Source organism: Emiliania huxleyi, assembly GCF_000372725.1.
Source record: "Emiliania huxleyi CCMP1516 chromosome Unknown EMIHUscaffold_14, whole genome shotgun sequence".
NCBI lineage: Eukaryota > Haptophyta > Isochrysidales > Noelaerhabdaceae > Emiliania > Emiliania huxleyi.
In genome coordinates this window covers 397,588-421,667 of record NW_005201192.1, presented here as the reverse complement: position 1 = coordinate 421,667, position 24,080 = coordinate 397,588, and the positions used below count along the sequence as shown (strand labels likewise).

General features: G+C 64.5%; 5 protein-coding genes across 5 annotated transcripts; 4 read left to right on the top strand and 1 right to left on the bottom strand.

The window, feature by feature from the left end:
* Positions 1 to 5,084: 5,084 nt before the first annotated feature.
* On the top strand, positions 5,085 to 7,520 carry EMIHUDRAFT_449207 (hypothetical protein). Its single transcript, XM_005787787.1, has 8 exons — positions 5,085 to 5,162; positions 5,288 to 5,470; positions 5,619 to 5,816; positions 6,324 to 6,470; positions 6,620 to 6,641; positions 6,733 to 6,872; positions 6,942 to 6,994; positions 7,061 to 7,520. Exons 2-8 carry the CDS (start codon positions 5,303 to 5,305, stop codon positions 7,266 to 7,268), a joined length of 936 nt encoding a protein of 311 aa, XP_005787844.1. The 5' UTR covers positions 5,085 to 5,162; positions 5,288 to 5,302; the 3' UTR covers positions 7,269 to 7,520.
* A 2,254-nt stretch (positions 7,521 to 9,774) lies between these two features.
* EMIHUDRAFT_201489 (hypothetical protein) lies at positions 9,775 to 10,809 on the top strand (the record flags this gene model as incomplete). The annotated part of the gene is made up of 4 exons (XM_005787786.1): positions 9,775 to 9,948; positions 10,093 to 10,242; positions 10,372 to 10,566; positions 10,720 to 10,809. 4 exons carry the CDS (start codon positions 9,775 to 9,777, stop codon positions 10,807 to 10,809), a joined length of 609 nt encoding a protein of 202 aa, XP_005787843.1.
* A 1,551-nt stretch (positions 10,810 to 12,360) lies between these two features.
* EMIHUDRAFT_352039 (hypothetical protein) lies at positions 12,361 to 14,439 on the bottom strand. The gene is made up of 9 exons (XM_005787785.1): positions 14,263 to 14,439; positions 13,847 to 14,201; positions 13,685 to 13,776; positions 13,396 to 13,477; positions 13,224 to 13,265; positions 13,065 to 13,142; positions 12,945 to 12,993; positions 12,811 to 12,871; positions 12,361 to 12,664 (listed from the first exon to the last, which is right to left on the bottom strand). Exons 1-9 carry the CDS (start codon positions 14,404 to 14,406, stop codon positions 12,614 to 12,616), a joined length of 954 nt encoding a protein of 317 aa, XP_005787842.1. The 5' UTR covers positions 14,407 to 14,439; the 3' UTR covers positions 12,361 to 12,613.
* Positions 14,440 to 18,664: 4,225 nt separating this feature from the next.
* On the top strand, positions 18,665 to 20,392 carry EMIHUDRAFT_63150 (putative ABC transporter; the record flags this gene model as incomplete). Its single annotated transcript, XM_005787784.1, has 3 exons — positions 18,665 to 19,472; positions 19,524 to 19,872; positions 19,924 to 20,392. 3 exons carry the CDS (start codon positions 18,665 to 18,667, stop codon positions 20,390 to 20,392), a joined length of 1,626 nt encoding a protein of 541 aa, XP_005787841.1.
* Positions 20,393 to 21,043: 651 nt separating this feature from the next.
* Positions 21,044 to 21,789, top strand: EMIHUDRAFT_201482 (hypothetical protein; the record flags this gene model as incomplete). Its single annotated transcript, XM_005787783.1, has 2 exons — positions 21,044 to 21,253; positions 21,325 to 21,789. The coding sequence occupies 2 exons, from the start codon at positions 21,044 to 21,046 to the stop codon at positions 21,787 to 21,789; spliced, it is 675 nt and encodes a 224-aa protein (XP_005787840.1).
* Between the last annotated feature and the right edge of the window lie 2,291 nt (positions 21,790 to 24,080).

Sequence of the window (24,080 nt, the reverse complement as noted above, 5' to 3'; positions counted from 1 at the left end):
CAGTTATAGGGTGTTGTGTGCCGTCAGAGTGACTCTCTGTGTGTCAGGGATAGTCAGGGCCGTCCATCAGAGCTCCAGTAAGCTCGGAGACACCCCATTAGTGCGACTCGACCTCTTTGAGTCACTGCCTTCCCGGCGGTTTGGCTGTAAGTAGAGCCTCTACCTCGAGGTACAACAAACTCTACAACAAAATCGCGCTCTACATCGCTCTACAACGGAGGCAGTTCGTCACGCAGCCGATGTAGAGCTCTACAGCTCTACAGCGCTCCAGAGCGCTCTACATCTCTACAGCTCTACAGCGCTCTACACTCTACATCCTCTACACCCTCCCTCAGCATGGAGCTAACCTTGCGTCCATCGATCGAGTGCCGGGTGCTTGTGGGGGGAGGAGAGAGAGAGTTGTTGTGTTGTTTGTTGCTTGTGGGCCGCTGCGCAGCGGCGAATTGAGCCGGAGAGCGGTGCAGCACGAGCGGCAGGATGGCGTGCCTGAATGAGGCGTCCTCTTGACCGGACGGGAAAAGAATTTTTCGTGAAAAAACTGACACAGTACCGTCGGGTCTCTATTTTAAGATGTGGTAAACAGCAATAGATCCGGGTGTAGTGCCGGACTGAGGGAGGGTGTAGAGGATGTAGAGTGTAGAGCGCTGTAGAGCTGTAGAGATGTAGAGCGCTCTGGAGCGCTGTAGAGCTGTAGAGCTCTACATCGGCTGCGTGACGAACTGCCTCCGTTGTAGAGCGATGCAGAGCGCGATTTTGCTGTAGAGTTTGTTGATGTTGTAGAGGCTCTACAGCGCTCCAGAGCGCTCTACATCTCTACAGCTCTACAGCGCTCTACACTCTACATCCTCTACACCCTCCCTCAGGTGCCGGATCAGTTCCTGGAGCCCAGGGGGCCGATTCGCGCTTGCCAAGGGACCAATTGCTGGCACCCGGGCGGGCCCGGGGGGGGGGCACAGACCCGTTGCCACGCCGGTGGGCGAGCCAAACTCTGGCGGAGGCAGCCAGCCCGCTCACCCCCAGGCGCCCCTCGAACCGGAGGGTGGTCTGCCGCCGCTGCGCGAGCGGCGCGCCGAGGGCGGGAGACATATATCAGCTTCGCGCCACAGGTGACCTGGGAGGGCCGATTCTCGGCAAGTTTGGCAGGGCGCTGGGCAGCGGAAGGATCGATTGCTGTACAACGAGGGACCGATTCCGTGAGGGCCGGGTATCGATTAGGCCGCTTGAGGGCCGGATCTATTGCTGTTTACCGCATCTCAAAATAGAGACCCGGCGGTATTGAATCGTACAGATGGGTGGGGTGTCTATGGTAGGGGCGTGCGCCCGGAGCTGCCCGGAGAAGGAAAAGAAAACAGAGAGTCGCGGAAGGAGTGGGGAAAGAGGGAAACGGTCCGGCGGAAGGGAGCCCCTCCAAAAGGCCAGCGCTGTGTCTTCTAGTGTATTTATTAACCGTCTCCGCGCACGCAGACCCCCACTAGCCATCCGTCGTCGAGTCCGGTCTCCCATTTGACGGCCAGGTCCACCGCGGCGCTCAGCACGGCGCTCGTCCATGGCACGTGCGTCGGCACCGAGAGGTTGCGCGGTGCGCCGTCCGGCATTCGGGCAGTCTTGTGCTTGTGCCTTGTGCGCCTTCGCGTGCACTCGTCGAACTCGTCCGCGTGAACTCGCCGCGCCGTCCCGTCTGGTGCTTGAGCCAGTAATGCCAAATCCGCTGTCAGCCCGCCTCGCCCGGCTCGCGCTGGCCGCCGCCATACCGTTGGCCTCGGCGCTCCTCGCGAGTCCGCCCTGGTGGCTGACCCGAGCCCTCCTCGCGAGCGGCCGGTTGGTGTCTCCGCAACGGCGACTGGCTGCGTGGGACGCTCTGCAGCGGCGGGCGGACCAGAGGGCGCGCGGTTCGCGGCGGAGGGTTCGTGTGCTGCTCATACGTCACGGAGAGAGCGAGGCCAACCTGCAGGCAGGACAAATCGTCGGAGGGCGTGATGTGGCGACGCCGCTGTCAGCAACAGGCGAGGAGCAGGCGCGGCTGCTGGGAGAGAGGCTGCTGCGCGACGGACTGCGAGTCGACGCCGTCTACGCGTCGCACGCCGTCCGCGCGCGCAAGACGGCGGACATCGCGTGTGCCGCGGCGGCCATCCGTCAGCGAGTCCGCATCGAGCCGCGGCTGGTCGAGTTCTCTCAGGGTCCCACGAGCTGCGGCGGCGTCACGCCTCGGCTCTTCACACCCTCGCGCTCACGCGTCGCCGGGTGGTTTAGGCTCGCTCGAGCGGCGGTGGCGCGCAGAGGTGTACGCCGCCGGCGGGCCGGTGCTGCGCGGCATCGCGGCGCCCTCCGCCGCCTCTGCTCCGCCACCGCTGCTCCGCCTCTTCTCACACCTCCGTGCGCGCAGGCGCACTCGCTCTTTTACCGCCCACCCGGCCGCTCTCCCGACGGCGACCTCGGCGAGTCGCAGTGGGACGTGGAGCGGAGGATGCGCGCGCCAGATACGCCGAGATACGCCGACCGAGTGACACCCACCCAGCTGCGTGTCACACCTCGTCGTCAGGATGCGAGCTCCCGTCATGCGCCTCCTGTTCACACCTGCTGTTCACAGCTCCCGCCATGCGCCTCCTGTTCACACCTGCTGTTCACAGCTCCCGCCATGCGCCTCCTGTTCACACCTGCTCTTCACAGCTCCCGCCATGCGCCTCCTGTCAGCCGCGCCTCTCCGCACTCTCCACCTCTGTCCCTGTCGTGTCCGTGTCGGTTTCGCAGGCGCTCTTTCATCGAGGCAGAGCTCCTCTCGGGGGAGGGAGGGGGCGGGGGAGGGGCGGGCGGGGAGGGGGAGGAGGAAGGGGAGCGGCTTGTCCTCCTCTTCTCGCACGGCGTCGCCATCCGCAGCTTCGTGCGCGGCGCGATCGGCGCGGGCGAGACGTACGCACAGACGAGCAGCGACGAGGTGCGCGCGCCTCTCCACGCGTCTGACCGGCAGTAGGCGACAGGTTCACCGTCCGGAGCTCCACCGACAACACCTCCATCACCGAGCTCCTCTATGCGCGACTGCCCTCGCCAGCCTCGCCCGCCGTAGAGTTGGGGCCGCCCTCCTCTTTCACGCTTGCACGGTGTGGGGCCATACAGGTGCCCGACACGGGCGACCTGGGCGGCTGGCGCCTGCTGCGATTCAACGACGCGGCGCATTTGGCGACGAGCCTCAGGGGAGGCAGTGTTTGCAGCCGGGGCGATGACACGCAGCTCCCTGTCCGCGCATCTTTCCGACGGCAGACAATGTCAACGCTGATATAGCACATTCCGAGTTCGTGTTGACTGTGTGAAGTATGAAGACACCGGTGCGCGGTGCGTGGGAAAACACACAGAGACGGTGTGATCTCACTGGTCTGACACCAAAAGTGTGAGCTGCCTGAGGTGTGACGGACTGCGGGACGCTGCCTCGAGCTGCGCCCGGGCATGCGCGTCGCTGGAGCGGTCTGGAGTGCGGGCCAGCCAGTGGCGCAGTCTGAGCCCTGGCTGTCAGGCTGTCAGGTGCTGCGTCAGGTGATCTGTCGGTCTGTCGGGCAGCTGTCAGGCACTGTCAGGTGCCTCTGTCAGACCAGCTGTCAGGTGCTGTCAGTGGCTGTCGGGTGCTGTCGGGTGCTTGTCTGACTACATCAGAGGTGATCTGTAGCTGTCGGGCGCTGTCGGAGCTGTCGGGTGTTGCTGTCAGACGCTGTCGGAGCTGTCAGAGCTGTCAGGCTGCTGCTGCTGTCAGACGTTGGGCTGTTGCTGTCAGGTGCTGTCAGGTGGTGCTGTCGGGGTGCTGTCAGCAGTCAGGCTCTGACACACACCAGCCACACTTATGACACTATCAAGAGGAGACCAGCAGGACTCTACTACACATACTCTCAGCCTCTCCTCCTACACGGCGTGATCACGCCGGCGGCGGCGGCCGCCTGGGGAGCGCATATGGCGGCGCAGGCGCAGGCGCAGGCGGCGGCACAGACGGCGGCGGCCATCCCCACCCAGACGCCGTAGGCTTATGACTGTAGGGCCCCAGAATAAAATATTCTTAGCTTCAAGCCCCCCTCCGAGACTATAGGGACAGAACCCACCCGTACACAGGAGAGATGGGAGTGCGCCTCGCCCCCACTTGCCCTACCGTGTTTGTTATGACCCCCCCCAATGAACACACCAGTGAGGGTGGGCGAGACGATCGAGGGGTCCCGTACCATGCGGAACCGACCCTATCCAGTGCTCAAGTGCTCAAGTATTTTGCCTGCTTCCTCGGTTTCGCCTCAGATTTTGCCCCAGACCAGCTCTCAGACTCAGGGAAACTCGAGAGTTGCCAGAATGGAGCACCAAACACCCTCTGGTTTCCCTGGAAGTTCCGGAAACCAAAAGTGCTGGGGACCACCCCCTCGTTGCCTTTTTGGTTTCCCCGGAAACATGCATGGGTAACAAACAGGCCAAGCGATATGGGTTGAGGCTCGCAAGACGGGCGGTGACGACGGTCATACAGGAGCGACACACAGAACCACAAGACAAGACACTCTGGCCTTGGGGCGGTCCGACAGCGCGTGGATCCGGCCCGCCCCGGCGGGTTACGTACGGTTTATTTATTTAGCGCGCCGACAGACCGCCCTCCCTCTCCATCACCCTCGCCCAGGCAGGGATCTACAATCAATGCTGTCTTAAGGTCCGACAGGTTCGGCACCGGGCACCGCCTCGGTATACAAAATGCGCCTGCGGGCGGACCCTTACAGATCACAGATCACAAGAAGATCACGAATCGACCCTATCAAGTGCTCAAGTGCTCAAGAAGATCACTCAGCCTTGGCCGCCCCAAACACCAAACTGAATCCTTGCGACGGTGAGACCGTGAGCGTCCCAAAATGGCAAAAGAGGCCGGGCAGCAAAACGAGCGGCCCACGGCGCGACGAAGGGGGTTGTTCAAGCTGGGGCTGCTGGCCAAGTTCAGGCCCCGTCCGGGCGGTGTGGGAACCCATCCGGGTGAGGAAGTAGACCACCAAACAAAGAATGAGGCTGCGCTTGCCCGCGCGCGCCAGCCGCGAGCGCCAAGGGTGCCAGACGGCAAGGGGGCCGTGGCGGCGGGGCCGGACACGCCGCGCGCGCTGGATGAGGAGAGCAGCAGTTACGACTCCCTCCTCCTCGACGAGGCGGAGCTTGCCGCCGAGGCGCGTCCACCTCCCCCTCCTGGTCCTTGTCCACCGCCAAAGAGCATATGTCGCACATGCCCAGCATAGGGCTGCGGAGTGCCACGCGCCGATCAAGTCTGACAGCGTCCGCTCCTCCCCGGCAGGCGGACCTGGCTGCCATGGAGGCCCTCGAGCAGGCTGGTGGAGGCGGAGGCGCGGGTGCCTTTGGCAGGCCGGGCCAAGGATCAGGCGGAGAGCAATCGGCCGTATTGGCCTACAGGACTTTGGGCCTCTCGGATGATGCGACATACGACGAGGTCACGGAGGCAGCCGAGACGCTGGCGGAGGTGTGTGGCAAGAGGCCGCTGCAAGACACAGCCCCTCGTGGGGCTAGCCCGCCACTGCTCTTGTAGCTCGGCAACCCTCCCTGTCTCATGGTCTGACTGCTCCGCCCAACCCCTTCTCCAGGTGTACGATGGGGACCCCGCGCGGCAGGCCGAGATTGAGGACGCCAAGCGGAGGGTCCTCGAGGATCGCTCCTCCATGCTGAGGAGCTTTGCCGCGCAAAGTAGAGCGAGGCTGCTGCCGGCGACGGACGTCAGGGAACGCGCGGCGGCGGACACAAGCGAGACCGATGCCCCGCACGTCGCCTCGACCCCGCCATGCGGCGAAACCGAATGCGAGGCAGATGATGTACCGAAAGAGGCACCACCCGAAGTCGTCAAGGCACCTGACGATGACGCGGTGGCGTCCACCGCAGCTCGAGAGGGCATGGTAGCTGATGGCACATTGGCGGAGGCCGTGGCGGTGGCAGATGCGGCGGAGATGGAAGATGCGGAGGCGGCAGCAGAGGCGGCCGAGGCGGAGGCGGCCGAGTCGGCCGAGGCGGAGGGGGAGGCAGAGAGAGCGGCAGCAACTGCGGTGGTGGCAACAGTTGCGGCTAGATCGTCAGGCGATGGAGCGGCTGATGTGGCGGTGGCGGTGGTAGAGGCGGAGGGAGAAGCTGCAGATGAGCTGGCGGCGTTGGAGCCGCTGGCGTCTGTGCCACGAGTGGCTTCGCACGCCTCGTCGCTCTCATCGCTCTCGACGCTCTCATCTCTCTCTTCTGAGGGAGAGGAGAGCCCTCTCCGCCGGAGAGACAGCATCGGGGCAGTGGAGGCTAGGAGCGGCGGCGGGTGGACCAGCAACCCCTCCTCGCAGCTGACTGAAGGGGGAGGGGCGGCGGAGCAGGCAAACGTCGGCCTGCATCTGGATGCCACCGAGCGGCAGGCGGCCTCCCTCGCGGGGGTCCAGGCGGCGAAGGCGGGCGAGTCAGGAAAGGCAAAGGGCGGTGGCACAGAGGGCGAGGTGATGGCGGGGGGGGCGGGCGCGCCAGAGCGCAGCGAGTCGGTTGCAGCCCCTGGAAGCATCGCCTCCCCGCGTTTGGCTCGGGCGGTCGCCAGGGCCGAGAGTGGGTCAGCGCGCGTCACCGCGCACAGCTCCATCACTGACCCCAGAAGCTCGGCCGGTGCAGCGAAGGTGGTGGATGAAGCGGCGGCAGTGGCGCCCGGAGCGGAGCGAGAATCCTCCGGCAGCTGTTCACTCCTCTCTTGCTCCGACACGTCTGCAGCCGAGGCGAAGGAGGCGATTGAGGCGGCGGCGACGCCCTGTGCTGAGCTTGCACCCGCGGTAGCGCCGGTCCTCTCTCTGCCAGTGACGAGAGCGGAGCTGTCAAAGGCTCTGATGGCCTACGGCGCTAGCCTGCTCGATGTGAGCTCCGCTGGAGATGCGCTCTGGCGTGCTCAGGCGCTTGTCACGCCTCATCACATTGCCCTGTAGGTGCGCTCTGCCGGGGAGCGCGCCGCCCTGACGCTCCCCCTCCCCTCGATTTGGTGCGGGTCGTGGCATCCCTCTTTGGAAGCAACGAACAGCTTCCTTACGGATGACGGCATGAACAGGTGCGAAGTTTCGCTTGATGACGCGGCCGACCTCGAGGCGCGCGCTACCGCGCTGCTTCCGCGGCCAAAGCTGCCCGTGGTCGTCTTTTGCGATTCCGGCCGCCGCGCAGCTTTCGCAAAGGCTGTGCTTGAACGTCAAGGGTTCGAATACGTGATCAACGCGGGCGGTGTCAACGCTGTGATGGAGTGTCTGCTCGCCTCGCTATGACAATCGGTGCGGACCTCCGCGAACCGGTGGATAGCGAGTCGTCATTTGGTGGCGGGATGAATGGATGATGAGAGCGTGCGGCGCGTTCGTGTGCGCTGTCCGCAGCTCCGCACCCCGGCCGCTAAGCTAGATGGCGCGAGAGGTTCGCTTGAGACCTTGAGTGAAAGTGGTACTAGATGCGGTGCAGCCGGAGAGCAGCTCTCTTGTGTACATGCGCGTAGCGAAGCGGGTCCTACATTATGTAACATGTGACACCCCCCTCCCCCGCGCCTGCCACGCCCGCGCCGGAGTCCAGGCGCGGAGCCTCCCAGTCGGTGGCCATATGCGGGGGGCCCGGACCGTGGATACCCGCGCGGGAGGAGCGTGTGTCGCCGGGTCGTGCGGCGCTAAGCTAGCGAATAATAACCGGAAAGGAGGACGACGACTCATATGATAATCATATATGCTACGACGAGACATATGCCACCCCCGTGCCGTCGCCCTCCGACCCTCGCCCTCCGCGACCACGCTCGCGTTAATCCATTAACGTAGTTTTATCGTGTGAGAGAGGCGTGAACGCGCATGTGAACGCACTGGGTGAGTGAGCGGGTTTTTGCTCGCGGCCGTCGTCTGCCTCTCCGCCCTATCTCTCGTCGCAGTCAGGTCGCAGTCTCTCGCCAATTCTGATCTCGCAGCGTAGCTGGCCAGTTAAAGAGAAACGAAAAGGAAGCTCCCCGGCCCTAGCGGCGGAACGCCCCCTCTACTCGAAGCGAATAGACAAGACGCGAAGACGACGCCCACTCCCACCCGACATCGCCGCTTGGATTGTTGGAACCCCCCGCACCGGCCACCGCGCGGCCTCCCTACCCCCATTCCGAAGGGGCTCCTCCCTCCCCTCGATCCTCCCTCCTGTTCGCTTTCCGATGGTCATGCGACGGTTGCGGGGCCCGCCCTTCCCCTCTTATGCTTCCTCGGCCGTGGCCCCGCCACCGTCGAGATCTTCTGCATGCATTTTTCTCTTCTCCTATTCTCTTCTCCCCTTGTAAAATTCTCTTCGCCAGTCCCGTGCCCAGTGTTGTGCGAGGGAGTTTTGTTGTAAAATTCTCTTCTCCTCGCGCCCTCTTATTCTACTCAGAGCGGTGGTTGAGGCCGATTGCCTCAACTGTCAACCACGTGGTTGACAGAGGCCTCAACCCTCAACCAAGTGGTTGACAGACCCCTTCAACCCCTCAACCACGCGGAATGGCTGTTCACACCCCCCGCGCAAAGGTCTGAACACACATTCTCTGTCCCGGCCGACCTGCGGCCGACGTCATGGTCGTCCGCGGACGCGGCCCTCCGTCTCCGGAGACATTACCGAACTCAAAACTGCTTACCAAAGCCAGATACGAGCTCAGCTCAGTGAGATCTAGCAGCACATACCCTCAAGTATCCAGGATAGCAAAGTCTGAAAAAGTCGGTCCGACCGCGCAGAGCGGTCTGGCTGTCTGCAGAGCTTCCGTCCGAGCCCTGAGAAATGTCGGAGGCATGTCGGCCCATGTTCGCGATTTTGATGGCGTTGCCCTTATTGCACGTGAAACAGACCGCGCCGGCCACGCACCCTTGTTCCCGGAGGCCAACTCGAACAGGTTTGAGCAATGGCCGCCTTCCATGCTCGACACGTCCGCCCGCCATCAAGTTGTACGATGAAAAATGCAGCAGGAACTTAGTTGCCTCGAAGGCCGCCCTGCTCGAAGGCCGCCCTGCTCTCGGCATTGTGTTGTTGACTGATAGCACTGTCTGATCCAACCAGAAAGAGCCGTCGAAGAGCCGTCGAGAGCTACATGAGACCCAAGTCGTCATGATGTACCAGAATGCAGAAAACGAAACTAGCGCCAAAATTGAGATCTCAGGATTGACATTAATTTCTCGCGCCTGCTTTCGCTGCTTGAGGCTCGCCAAACAGATACTGCGTCTATGGCCGTGTGCAACGTCAAGTCGTTATATAACCGCGACAAGACCATCGCGCCAACCGCGACTCTGTTGCTTTTATGCGGCAGCATTCACCGTGACTCTTGCCGTGAATGGTTAGTGACCGCAATACTACGCCGTGAGCTGAGCTTCACCAGCCGTTTATCTTCCTTCCCTTGCCTTCTCTTGCCGTCCGTTCTCTGTGCGCATTCCACTGCATGCGGCAGCACAAGCGTCTTCTGCCGGGCGCGCATCTGAACTCGTACCTGGTAGGCCATCGCTTTGCTGAAGGATCAGGCGCCTGAATGGCGACAGTGAGCGTCTCCTACTTATGGATTGCGCTCAAGGTACGAGGACCGCAAGAGCGCGCCGCAGGCGAAGCGATTTTTTTGGCGGCAGGGCTGTTCCAATCTTGTGATCACGCGCGAGCCTGTGAATACGCCCCGGAGGCCTCAACCCCCAACTAAAGGGTTGACGGGGGGTCTCAACCGTCAACCAGATGGTTGAGGGGGGGCCTCAACCCTCAACCCGTCAACCACCCCTGTGAGCAGATCTTATCAACGGCAACGCGGCAAAAATGCCCGTCGCCGCTTCAATTGGCCGCGCGGACGCGGACGACGCTTGCGTGGATCAGGACGACGCTTGCGTGGATCAGGAGAACCGCAGGCACTCGTCTCAGCCGAGGCTCTCTTTACCGAAGTCTCCGCCGCCGCCTGCAACACAGCCTTCGACCCAGCCAAAGTGGCTGTCCGTGTCTCCGCCGCCGCCGCCACCCCCGCCACCGCCACCCCCGCCACCGCCGCCGCCACCGCCGCCGCCACCACCACCTCCGCCGCCTCCACCACGTGGGCTACGTGTCGGGGGTGACCCCGCCATCGGCCTCACAGCAGACGAGGAGAGGGCGCTACAGCTGCTTCGCGACTCGGCTGCCGCAGCCTCAAAGCCGGAGTCTGACGACTCCGAGTGCGGCGAGCCCTTCAGTGAGATCGACGAGACTCCGCCCGCTGCTGGCGCAGCCGCAGCCGCCCACGCCGCCGCGCCGGGGGTGGAGGAGCCACTCTGGCTCACGTCAGCGCAATCCTTCCTAGAGTCCGAGGCTCGCGTCCCCGCCCGTCCCCCGATCCGATGCGCACGAGTCTGACCTCGAGCTCTCCACACCCACCTCGACACGTAGGCGGAGTCGCTCGTGGACGATGACGAGCCATGTTCGTACCCCCTCGCGCGGTGCGCTGCCGCTGCAGTGGGCAGCCAGCCCGGCAGAGCGGTGTCCTTTGCGCTGGCCGTCGCGGTTCTTGGATCCTTCCTCGGCGCGATAGCTGCGGATAGATTCTTCGGAGCGGACGGAGCAGCCGGCTCCTGCGGCGATGAGGTCGCGTATCTGCGTGAGGAACTCGAGAGGAGAGAGACGGAACTGTTGGCGCTGCGGCAACTGCTCGAGGCGCGCCCACCCCAACCACCGAAGTGGAAGCGACTCACCTGCAAACAAGCACAACGCTCACAAGCACTGACCTGCCCACGCCAGGCGCACGAGACCGAGCCGTCGCTCTGGCACTCTCTGGTCGCTCTACCCCTCTCTGGTCTCGCGGCGGTGCTCGGCCGCTACTCGAGGTGAGAAAAGAGGCCACGTGGGACGCGGGCACGCGGCGAGGTCTAGGGATCAGGGGTGTTGCGCTGGCGCGCGCAGGGTTCATGATTAGCCTTGGCAGAAACCCTCGCCGCACATCCTGTCAAAGTTGGCGCCACAGCTCGGATGCTACTGTACTCGGCATTTTTGGGTGGCGCAATACGGCTGCTTTGTTGGCGAACACGACGTCGAGGCGCTCCTCAGCTTGGCCAATCTCACCAGCACTCGCAGCGAGGATCCAGGAGTCGCGCAGCTGCCCCAGGCGCCAGGGGCACTCGCTGCGAGGTTGTGTGTGTAGTACTTTATGTCCCGTATAACACTGGCGTGTGTGTGTTGCGTTACACTTATAAACAGAGTGTTACCCGAACGGCAAACCAGTTCCTATATAGAGAGCCAGTTTCAGGCGGTTTTAGCCTGGTTGAGTAGCTACTCCGTGCGCTGTGGTTACGGCGTCGATGCTCGTGGACGTGGTCGTGCGGGCCGGTCCGTGCGTGCGCGCGCGGCGCCACCGCTGAGACCTGTTGCACGCCACCGCGAACCACCCACGGACAGCTCTAAATCGCTGCGCGCGGCCGGCGGCTTGAGCGCGCGCCCTAAGGCCTTCATGTCGCACCCGAGCGTCTCAGCGCCATCCCTGGGCCCTGCGGCAGCGGACCGGAGCGGTTGAAGGCGACTTGACGCGCCGCGCCTCACGCGCTGCGGCCGCGACGCCGCAGTGCCGCAGCGCCGTCGCTGCGCCAGGCTTCCGCGGCTCTGGGGGCGCGGCGACTCAAATAGCCGCGGTTAGGTGGTGTTGTCCACCAGTATGAACACACCCATGCGCGGCGTGGTCGGTTCTTCGCCACACATCGCTGGAAAGGTCAGCTGACAAGGGGCAAAACGGGCAAAAGGGAGTTTTCTGCCATCCCTCACGCTCACCAGCGCCGGCCGTACGCTTGCAGGCCACTTCTGAGCGGCTGAGGCAAGTCCTCGTGGTGGACAAGGATGGATCCGCGCCGCTTTGCCGGCTCGCGCCGCGCTGCTCGCCTCTCCGAGAGGTGCCTCTCGCCCGCCTGCCCGCCACTGCAGCGAGAGGGAGTTTCTGCCATCCCTCACGCTCACCAGCGCCGGCCGCACGCTTGCAGGCCACTTCTGAGCGGCTGAGGCAAGTCCTCGTGGTGGACAAGGACGGATCCGCGCCGCTTTGCCGGCTCGCGCCGCGCTGCTCGCCTCTCCGAGAGGCGATAGTCGACCTCCGCGCCCGCAGTGCGTGCAGCGGCTGGGCGCCAGGCGCGGTGCGGAGGGCCGCGGGGGGCCAAACTGGCTCCTGCTGCTCATATTTTTGACGTGTGTGTAGTCTATACAGTCTGTACACCAGCGCCAGTGCCGTCAGTGCCCACGCGAGAGGCGCTAATGCCTGTTTTTGCGCCTTGTCCGGACTGGCTGGGCGGTGGTTCACGGTTGGCGTGCACCAACAGGTCCTGAGCGCGCTGTATGTGTCGAGTGTCGTGCCCCCGCGAGCGTGACAAGTCGCCCTGTCTTCGCGTCGTCTCAGGTCTTGTGTACACACACAGCTCTTTGTGGTCCCTTTATACCTAAGTCACCGCCTCCGGCTCTAGCCCTCCCGCCCTCGCCGACCCTCGCTGGTTGCGCGGCACGTGCGCGGTCTCACCACGCCATCCGCCTCTCTTCTGCCACCAACCTGCAACCAGGCTGACGAGCCGCGCGCACCGCCTCGGGGAGATGTGGGGGTGGAGCCGCTCGCTCTCCCGGTGAGCGAGGGCCCAAGGGCGGTGTGTGTGGCACGCGGGCGCTAGTCGTCGGAGCGGCCCATCAGCAACAAGAGCACGCGCTGGAAGATGACCTGGCGGGTGGCCACGGGGAGGGCTCGCGGATTCCTCGTCCGCATCTCGCCCTCATCTCGGCCGTCTCTCAGCTGCCTCTCCCGTCCGCGTCTCAGCTGCTGCCTCTCGGCTGCCTCTCTCGGCAGTCTCTCGGCCGTCTCCGCGCCTTGAAATTGATGAAGAGGTCGACGGCGTGCTTCAGGTGGTCGTCCTCCCCCATCTCGTACCTGCGCGGCGTAGGCCAGCCCCTGTGGAGAGGTGATGGGGTGGCGGGTGCCTCCCCCCCCCCTCCCCGCGCACTCGTTGATCATGTTTTGGGTGTCGTAGGCGATGTAGAGCGTGAAGATCCCTGAGGACGGCGAGAGGCGTGAGCAGAGAGAGCCCGCACGCGCGGCCGGCAGCAGAGGGCGCGGAGTGTGCCCAGCCCGCCGTAGAGGTTGATCGAGTGGAGGAGCGGGTACCACGCCGACGTGACCGGCACGAACATCCCCGCGACGCCTACGCGGCGGGGGGCGGGGCGGCGGTGCAGCCGAGACGTGGCCGGCAAGTGCGGCGAGCTATCGGGCGAGTGGTGTGCGCCGCATCCGAGCAGCATGAGCATCCCGGCGCCGAGAGGGACGCCTGCAGGCGAGGAGGGGGGGCGGGAGAGGCGCATGGGTTGCAGACCGCCTCTCGGCGGCATGTGCCGGCTCCATCGAAGCTGCCATCTCGGGCCGCGATCTCGGGCCGATCTCAGGCTGCGGTCTCTCGCCGAGCCGCAGCATGGAGCCCGGCTTGGCGAAGAGCGAGAGCGCCGTCATCGTGCCGAAGAGGCCGGTCGTGATGGCGAGGGCCTGGGGAGGGGCGGAGGGGCTGGGGAGGGGCTTGGGCGAGGGGCAGTAGCAGCCAGCTCCTGGGTTTGGAGGAGGGGCGTGGGGAGGGGCGCGGGGAGGGCGAGGGCGAGCTCATGCGCAGAGGCGACGCCGCGAGCTCGAGGGCGAGGGGCGGCGAGGGGCGGCGAGGGGCGGCGAGGGGCGGCGAGGGGCGGCGAGGGGCGGCGCCTGCGGCACGATGGCCGGAGACACCTTGAGCGCCACGAGGAGGAGCGGCGCCATCGCCCAGCCAGAGAGGCCGGTGAAGGCTGCAAACAGGCCTGTGCAGAGAGCGCCGGGGTGGAGAGAGGCGCTTGCCAGGCGGAGAGGCAGGCAAGCGGGCGGCGAGGCCGGCGCGCAGCGTCTGCGAGTGCGTGTGCTTCGAGGTGTACATCAGGCCGAGCAGGGGCACCATCGCGCCCAGCCCAGGGATGAGAGGGTGCACGAGCCCGAGGGGCGTGGCCATGGCGGTGACCGACGCGGCGGCCGAGATGCCGATGCCGGTCGCGAGCGTGGCGTACACGCGCCGCATGTGCGCCACCACGCCGTCGGAGAGGCTCTCGTACTGCGAACCCGCCTGCTGCTGCCTCTGTTCGTACGACGGGAACGTGGCGGGCGCCCCGGCTGCCGTCGGCGGCGCCTCCTTGACCTGAGACTGGGAGACCCAGTCGCCGCCGCGCGCCGCTTCGGGCTCCTGCTCCAGCACCTGCGGCGCAAGGAGGGAGTGGGCGCCACCACCGCCGCTCGCCACGGCCGGCTGAGCTTTCCTGCGTTCTTTTCTTGTTGCCGAACCGAGACGGGCGGGACGAGTAACACCGCAGGCTGTGGCCCATCGAAGACGGGCGGCTCGCTGGACCGGTTGGGCATCGCAGCGAGAGCCGGGCGGCTCTGACGCCGAACATGAAGGACATCGACAATGTGCGAGTGTGTGCCGCAGGCCAGGGCCCAGGACTCGGCGAAGAGGGCGCGAAAGAATTTGCATGGGCGGGGCGTGAGGTTACCGACGTCCTCCCATCCCTCCCTTGGGATGCTTTCTTTCTTTCTTTCAGGTTACCGACTGCACTCCAATTGCTTTGAAGACACCCCCTGACTGTGTCGCCTTCGTCCCCCCCCCCCCCCTAAATTTGTACTGGAAACCCACGGCTCTACGACTAACTGACCTCTGACTGCCACGCTCGCCCTTGTTCCTCACTCCGGCTCCGCGCTCTTCATCTCCTCGACACGGTCGTCCGGGTCGGCAAAGGCGTCGTTCTCGCCCGAGGGCGCATCGAGCAGCACCGTCTCGCGCGAGATGCCGGCGAGGCCCTTGTAGGCATCGATGAGGAGGAAGCACGCCTGGAGCAGCACCAGCGAGCCGAGTGGCTGCAAAACGAGCAAGACCTACAGTATTCGTACCGCAAGGTGTTGAGCATCCACCGCGCGGCCGCGAGCGGCGGCGGGGCGTCCGCAGCACCAGCGCCGCGTCGCTCAGCCCGCTCTGCAATGAGGAGATTGCAGTCAGCGCGGCGACGATGCACTGCTTGCCAAGCAGCCAGAAAAACCACCTGCTCCCGGGCTTGCGAGCGAAGTGAGCAGTGTAGCGCTCCTGTATGGCCGACCCTCGTGCTCGAGCTACACCCTACTCTCTCACGAGGCTCACCCCACGAAAAAGGCCATGGCGTTGGTGATAAAGTACCTTTCGACGGCGGCACGGTCCGCGTCCTTCTCGACGGCATACCTGCTCATCGGTCCACCCATGAGCGAGAACGAATCAACGGCCGGCAGTAGTCTCCGAGTCTCCTCGCGGACCTCTCACCCGAGGCGATGAGCCACACGATGCACAGGATGGTGAAGAGGACGGTGAGCCCTCCGACGGCCGCCATGTTCGCGGGCAGCGGATCCGAGTAGAAGACTGGGAGCGCGGCGCACACCCAGTCGATCACCGCGCAGCCCGAGACCCAAGACAGCATCGTCTGCGTCAGGTTGCTCGCCTCGACCAGCACGGCGCTGAGCCCTCTCGCCTGCCCTTCTGATGGGGTAAGCGCCTACCACTCATGGAACATCTCGCCGTCTATACACCACCCGACGACAGCCCTTCGCTCCTCACTCCGGCGGCGGCGCCAGCTCGATGTGCGCCAGCTTGGTCGTAATTAGCGACCCTGCGAAGAGCGTGAAGCCGGCGTACAACGCCGCGATCGTGAGGGAGGCCTGGCCCGACGCGTCGATGTAGACGTACTCGGCACCCACCTTGGCACCGAACCGCCAAGGCTGTTGAATGCTGAGGGGTGTGTACGATCAAGTAGGATACAGCTCATCACCTTGGTCCACAGCGTCATCACGATGATCGTCAGCCCTCGCACCAGCATCGCGAGCATGTCCTATTGACGGCAGCCAAATTCCAGCCATGTCCCTTCCCGCCCGTCACCGGCATGGCGTACTGTCCTCACAATAGTCCTCGCACCAGTCCACCACCTGCTCAGTGCTCAGCCCCGTGAATAGACGCGGCTCAGCCCTCCTCACAGCCGCTCGCGACGGTCGGCCACCGCGCCGCTGCCACACTCGATCTCGCGCACGTATGGTTTGACGACTGAGATGAGCGCCTACGGTTGGGAAGATCCACCCGTTTGAAAAAAGCCACCTCTCGCATTCCGGCTTGACGGCAGCTTTCCGAGGACCGCGGCCACGCCGGTCCAGCCACACGCGTATCCCACATTGAGGCCGAGGCAGCGGCGGGGCGCGGCGCGGCAGTGCTCGGATAGCTGGAGCTCGTCGAGGAGGGCGACCTGAGAAGAATCACACCGGCGTGATCGTGATTGACGCAAGCGGCGAACGAAGGTGGGACGCACCGCCGCGTTGGCAAAGCCCCATCCGCAGATGTAGTTTGCAATGCTCGGGATCAACGCTGCTGAACGCGCCGGCGCCTGACCGCGCGCCTCTGCCCGCTCGGTGTGGCTCTCCGCGAGGTGCTTGAGCAGTCCGGTCAGCGGCACCATCAGCAGCGAGTACACGGCCCACCTCGGCGAGGGAGCCGAGCCAGCGCAGGGTTTGCCGGTGTAGTCGCCGCAGTACCAGGTCGAGCCGAGCCCGAAGCCTGAGGGTCGTTTGGGGATGTGTCATGGGCATGTCCTCTGGACGGCACCAAGTCGAGGCGAGCCCGAGGCCGTAGATCGCGATCGCGTCCGACCTACGCGCCCCCAAACGTAACTGCAAGAGCACGCGCAGTGGATGCGCTCGAAGGGCTGTGTGCACGCAGAGCCTCTCGTCCAATCTATCTTTTCTCACCAGCCGCGGGACATGAGGAAAATGAGCGAGCCGACGACAAAGTCGCCGACCGCCGGACCGGACGCAGAGAGGCGCGCCCGCCAACCGAGCTGTAGCCGGCCATAGAGGGAGGACCGAGAGGAGGGGAGCAGTGCGGTGCCCTCGTCGGCGGAGAGGACGCCAAGGCAGTCCACGCGAGGCAGCCCGCCCCGGAGGCCATGCGAGCGGGCGGCCTTCTTGTTGTCGCTCATCGAGCTGGCTCTCGGCCGCCGAGGGCGGGGCTAGGGGCGGGGACGCGTACCGTGTCTGGCGGTAACGCGGCGTCGGCCCGGCCAGTACTGGGGCCCCGCCAAAACGCGTCGACGCCCGAGGAGGACGCACGTGGGGTGAAGTTCGGGCGTGAGAATTCTTTTCTCAGTGTACTTGTACTTGACTCAGTGTACGTGCTTTTAGCTTACTGGGAGACAAGGGAGAGGGGGTTGTGTTCTCCAGGCCCCTAAGGGCCCTACGCGCGGCGTGAGAGCTTGGAAGCGAGCTTTGCACGGCGATCGAGGAAGGAAGGATGGCGCGGTTCACCCCCTTCACCGAAGCGATGGAGATGCGTTCCGCGTGGTGTGACACAATGAGAGTATGTGGCTCTTACGTACATGCCCGGAGGAGGACTCTGTTGACAGGCTTTTCTCAGTATATGTAGCTCTTACGAACATACCCGAGGGTGAACTTACGGTGAACTGCTGACAGGGTTTGCGATGAGAAGCGATCCGAACGTGGCATTTCTTGGGTCGCTCGCGAAGAAACGCGAAAGAAGAAAAGAAAGAAAGAAAGAAAACAGACAACGCATGTGAAGATAGAGGCGCGGACTGGGTTCCGGCTCCTACCCAGATAGGGGGTCTGTTCACCACGGTGACACGTAGGTCCGGTTTTGACCGCCCCAGAGGGCCCTACAACAGGTAGGTACCTCCAATTTTCGTCTTTTTTCGCTTCGCTGCGCGGCATGGGGCGTTTGTTTCAGACCCCCCATCTGGGTAGGAGCCGGAACCCTGGCCTGGCAAACGGCATGGGAGTCACCTGGGTGCTCGCTTAGAGTTGGCGATGCTTCCGCGGCTACTCCTCCGCCTTGACGCCGCACTCATCCTCGCCGCTGCGGCTGCCGCTGCACTCGGTGTGCTCGAGCCGCTGCACGCGCTGTACAAGGACGCCCATCTCTCCCCGCTCGCATCCTCCACGCCCTGTCGACCCGCTCGCTTCGTCTGCGTCTGGCTCGGAGGCGTCCTCGCGTGGTGTTCGCTCTTCCTCCTCTCGCTGTCGCTGTCGCGTCATGTCACACCGCTCGCGCAGCTTGTCGCCGGCGGCACCGCCTCCGCCGCCACTGGGGCGCCTCTACTCTTTCTCGCCTTTGAGTCGTACGGTGGCGGCGCTTGGTGGTGGGCGCTCGGCGGCTTCGCGGTCCTGATGATGCTACACTTCGGATTGGCCGCCCGCCACCTCTTCCTCCTCAGCGGCCTCCCCGAGCGAGGAGACGGGGCTCGCCTCCTCGTGGCTCCTCTCCTCCTCCCGGCAGGCGAGTGCAGCACGGTGGCACGCACGGCAGGGCCGGCGGCGCACGGAGCGCGGCTCGTCGTCGCAGCGGCTGGCCCGGAGGGCCACGGAGGGCAGAGCGCCGCCGCCGCCGCCGCGTCGACGGCGATTGAGGCGATTGAGTGCGCCGACCGCGAGGCGGCAGAGGCGCGCGCGCGCCGCGGCTTCGGGACCCTCACTCTGCTGCGCATCGCTTGGCCGCATCGCTGGTGGCTGTACGCGGGGTGCGGTGCTCTTCTGCTCCGCCTGCCGCTCTCTCTGTCGGTGCCTCACTGGGTGGCGGAGACGATCGGCGCGCTGAGCGAGGGCGACCACGCGAGCGCCACGCGCTGCATCGCCCTGCTGTGCGCGATGGGGACCGGCGACGCGCTCGGCGACTTCTGGTGCATCTACCTGTTCGGAGTGGCGCAGCAGCGAATCATCCGAGGGCTGCGGCTGCGTCTGTTTGGCGCCATCGTGCGCCAGGACATCGGCTTCTTCGACACGACGCCGAGCGGCGAGATCGCCTCGCGGCTGACGGCGGACTGCGCCGAGATGGCCAACGACCTCACCTGGGTGTTCCGCTTCACGATCGAGGCCGTCGTGCGGCTCGGCAGCATCCTGCTCTACATGTTTGTGAGGTCGTGGAGGCTCGGTCTGCTCGCCATCGCAATCGTCCCTGCGACCGCGCTGATCAACCGCAGCTACGCGCGATTCATGCATCGCAACCAGCAGCAGGTGCAAGCCGCGCTCGCCGACGCAAACGCGATCGCCATCGAGGTGATCGGCGCGATTCGGACGGTGTGCTCGTTCGCGGGCGAGCGGCGCGAGCAGGCGCGCTACCAGGCCAAGGTGGAGAAGTTCTATTCCCTCATCGTGAGACAGACGGCGGTGCAGGGCGTCTACTACATGGTGTGCAACACCTTCCTGATCAACACCTGCGTCCAGGCCGCCCTGCTCGCCTACGGCTGCTTCCTGGTCGAGCGCGGCTTGCTGAGCCACACCGTGCTCCTCGCCTTTATGCTCTACCAGGGCCAGCTGCAGGAGTACGCGCAGAACTTGCTCAACTCCTTCACGTCGCTGCTCAAGAGCTCGGGCGCCGCCGCGAAGGTCTTCGACTACATCGAGCGCCGGCCACGCTACCGACGCCCCGACAAGGGCGGCGGCGGCCGCGGCGGCGGTGAGCCCGCTGCTCCTTGGAAGCTCGGCCACGGGGCTGGCGGTGGCGGAGAGAGCACGGAGAACGGCGACGCGTGCGGCCTCGTCGAGCTGCGCGACGTCTTCTTCTGCTACCCGTCCCGCCCCGAGGCGGCCGTGCTTCGCGGCCTCTCGCTCACCGTCCTCCCGGGCCAGACGGTGGCGCTGGTGGGGCAGAGCGGCTCGGGAAAGTCGACGGTCCTCCACCTGCTCAAGCACTTTTACGAGGCAACCAGCGGCTGCGTGCGCATCGACGGGCGAGACGTCTGCGACATGCCGCACGCCGAGCTGCACGCCGTCGCCGCCTCCGTCAGCCAGGAGCCCGTCCTCCTCTCGGGCACCATCGAGGACAACATCCGCTACGCCCTCTCCGCGCGCGCCGCGTGGGAGGAGGCCGAAGGCGGCGGTGGCGGCGGCAGTGGCGGCGGCGGCAGCAGCAACGATGACGAGGCGGCGCTCCGCGAGCGCTTGGTGGCGGCGGCGACGGCCGCGAACGCGCATGGCTTCATTAGCGGGCTACGCGACGGCTATCAGACGGCGGTGGGGGAGCGGGGGGTGCAGCTGAGTGGCGGGCAGCGCCAACGCATCGCCATCGCGCGCTCGCTGCTGCTGGACCCGGCGGTGCTGCTGCTCGACGAGGCGACGTCGGCGCTTGACGCCGAGAGCGAGGCGGCGGTGCAGGAGGCGCTCGAGCGAGCGATGCAGGGGCGCACCACTCTCGTGATTGCGCATCGGCTGTCCACGGTACGCCACGCGGACTGCATCGTGCTCATGCACGGCGGCGCGGCGGTCGAGGCAGGGACACACGACGAGCTGATCGCCAGACCGCTCCCTGCCGGCGGAGCGCCGAGCTACCGTCAGCTCGTCAAGCTTCAAACAGCCGCGGGTGGTGGTGACACATGACACGGTCGTGTGTGAGCGCCGGCATAAATAAATAAAACGGTCAAACTCTGAGACGAGATGTGTAAAAAGAGATGGGATCTTATAAGGGACATGTGCCCCGCCCTGCACGATCTTGGTGGTGTATGAGGGATCTTCAAAATCAAATGAGAGCCGGCGTGCGACTGGTTGGGTAGTAGTCTAAAAGAGTTCTGAGCCTCAAGGCTCTTAGCGGGTCTAAGTGTGTGCCATGGCACGCTGGGGGGGTGCTTACGCGGTCTAAGATCGGCGGCAGCCTCTCTTATGCGGGCTAAGTCTGCCGTGGCACGGCCTGGGGCCAAGAGGCTCCCACCGTGATCAACGATACGGCACTAGCCCCCAAATTTTCTTCGCTGCGGCGGGCGATCGATCCTTCTCATGCTCAGCAATCGCCGCCTCAGCATCCTCCTCTTCCGATTCTCGTTGCTCTTCTTGAGCGCAATCTTCAAGCCAAACAGTTCTCACAAATAGCCTCAAGCTCAAACAAACGCGTGTCAGAGAAGCCTGTGCATGCTGGTCCTCTTTGAACGATCCGCGCGTGAGGTAGCATAGGGCCTTGTTGGCAGCAGCCAGCTTGTTGCGCTGCTTCGCTGCGATGAGCTGATTGGGATCGCAGAAGTGCATGCCAAGCACCCCATGAGCTTGAAGCAGAACACATCGCAACGCATCGTCCGCACTGCCATCGGCATGCCGCGCCCGCCGCTTCGCCGCACAGCCGCCTTTAAGACACGCATAGCGGCAGCACATGGTACGGTGCGCGTACTTGAGCAGGAGTTGCGCGCCGCAAGTAACGCACTGGCCCTGGGACAAGGCGATATGGCGTCGTGCGCGGCATGCGTTGTCCAGGTATTTTTCGGGTAAACCTGGACTTTTGCAGGTATGTATGTAACTGTAGAGACGATTTAGGTTTGGGGCAGCGCGAGTGGGAGAACTTTTCGGCGATCGTGGAGGTCGTGGAGGTCGTTGAGTGGCGAGTCACGCTCGTGCGGACAGCATCGATGCCGTCGCCGGACGCGGCGGCGAGGCACACGGGCGCCGGCGTGGCGCGTCGGCAGGCCCACCACGAGCGGATGCGCGACGAGCGCGCTCGGGAAGCGGCCGCGGGCGAGGCGGAGCTTCCGCCGGAGGACGACGCGGTCGAGATGGCGAGCGCCGTCCACGTGCTGGACAGCGTGGGGGAGGTGGGCCCGAACTACACCCTGCTGCGCAGCAAGGAGACGAAGGCGAAGCGGCGGAAGCAAAAGCGCGAGGATGCCAGGGCGGCGCTCGACGGCCACACTGTCCTGTCCACCGGATTGCGCCTCGAGATCTTCTGCGACAGCGAGCGGTGGTACCCTGCGACCGTACCGGGTTTTACCCGGAGTTGGCCTTGTGTCGTCTAAGTTACTTTGGTGTAAGTTCATGGCCCCCGACCATACAGCGTCTAAGTCCGAGCCCGGCTCCGTGCGGGGGCTAAGTTGAGCGCTCGCTCGCTGCAGAGGCTAAGTGTAGAGCGACCCTCTAGCCCTACTACCCAACCGTTGGCGTGCGGCGACACACACACCCAGAGCCGTTCTCCGTACCCCGCGCGAAAAAGTTCCCTCGACGAGTCTTGAGGTGCGCGCCAACGCCGAACGGTACGCGCACCACGAACTCATGCAAAACACGCAGCGCGGCAATACACGAACCCCCCCCCACGAGTGAAAAAAAGTACTCCGGCCCACACGGAAGCTGTGGGTCGAGATGAGTCACAGTCAGTGTGAAGTGAGGAGCTGAGCTGAACTGGGAGCTGCGCGGTCTGTCCGTAAAATTGGTAGCCCTATGTCTAAGCTGCTGCTGCTGCGGGACCGGTGCCGTCCTTCTCCGCCCACCCCCAGCTCGCTTCGAGGATCTCGAGCGGGCCCAGCGCCTCCCCCTCGAGCTCCCCAGCCTGCAGCTCCCCGGGCCGTGTGGAGACGGGGGTGATGTGAGAGCAGACCATGCGGTCAAAGCTCCAGCTCCTCCACTTGGCGAGGTCGAGCACGACTCCCTCCTTGGGAAGCCCCAGGCTATACGTCGGCAAGAAGCCGCACGACGCCTTGCACGGATCCATCAGAGACTGCTGGTACAGTGTTGCCATCCACGGAGGGGTGAGCGCCGGTTGCTTCGCACTTCCGGGTCCGACGCATTTGTCGCTGCTCTTGTAGACGGCGTCGCCGCCGATGAAAGTCCGTGTGGGCTTGTGAAGAAATGATGTCCAGTATGTGCCGCAGTGCCAGTCGAAGTCTTCTAAAATCGCCGCCGCCGCCTCCGGAAGGCCCTCTCTCGAGTTGCCCAGCACAGCGTCCACTCGCAACGATGGGTGCCTCTCGTCGCTCTTCGTGGCGGCAAATGCTGGATCTACCACATAGATCGCGTTGGGATACTGCTGTTGGAATGCAACTACGCCGTCCATGTGCGCCGCCGCTACGTAAACCAGCTTCACCTCGCCAAGCTCTGCCAGGTCCTTTTGCAAGGCCGCTCCATGCTCATCGTCGGTCAGCCAGCAGTCAAAAAGGAAGAGGCCGCCGGTGGCGAGCTTGACAGCGATCGCGGAAGAGCGCCAGCCCATTCCGAGCGGCTCGTGCTCCTCCTTGGCCATGAACTCTTTGGCTTTTGCCTCAGCCTCTGCGTCGACGCCCGGCGTGCAGACCATCCCGATGAATGAAGTGCAGGTCGCCTTTGTGACCGGCACTTGCCACCAGAACTGATGGATCACGCCGTCGGCGAAGCAAACATCGTGCCGGTACATGCTGTTACAGTAGGACTGGGCAGCGGCGGCTGCGCGACCCCGACGGGCGAAGGGACGCACGTTCGCAAGATATTCGAATGCGGCTGTGACTACTTGAGCACTTGAGCACTTGATAGGGTCGATTCCGCATGGTACGGGACCCCTCGATCGTCTCGCCCTCCCTCACTGGTGTGTTCATTGGGGGGGGTCATAACAAACACGGTGCAGGATCGAGGTGCACGCTGCCAAAGCAGTGTCGTCCCCCCTCTCCCCGACGGCGATGGCGGTGTGACCGATCGAGCTACAAGAGGAGCTTGTTCAGCAGGATCCGGGCCGTCGGATGCACTACCTCACTGGGCCTGAGACCACCGCACGGCCAGCCCTTCACCACTCCGGGTTTGCGTGGAGTCGAACCACTCCGGAGCAGGCGGACATCGCTTCCAGGGGGGGGGGCGCACTTCTACTCACACCACATGCTAGGGGGGGGGTACGACCCCCCCAGAGGCTTCACCACATGCTAGGGGGGGGGTCCCGACCCCCCCAGCACCTTCACCACATGCTAGGGGGTCGTGCCCCCCCCCAGCCCCACCCAGAGACTCGTGGTCAGGCCCTCCGGGCCCTTGATTTTACGCCTCATTTCGCAGCATTTTCGGAAAAATCATCCTTTGGAGCTACATGAGCCTTGAGACTTGGTCAGATTCTCCAAGATATTGGACTTTCAGCCACGATTTCACAACTTTCGGGGCAAAATCGGCTCTCTGGCGGCTATTTTCCTAGCCCACGAACTGCTGGGGGGTGCCCACCACATGCTAGGGGGGGGGTCCGACCCCCCCAGAGGCTTCACCACATGCTAGGGGGGGGGTCCCGACCCCCCCAGAGGCTTCACCACATGCTAGGGGGGGGGTGGGGCGTGAGTAGAAGTGCGCCCCCCTCCCTGGAAGCGAT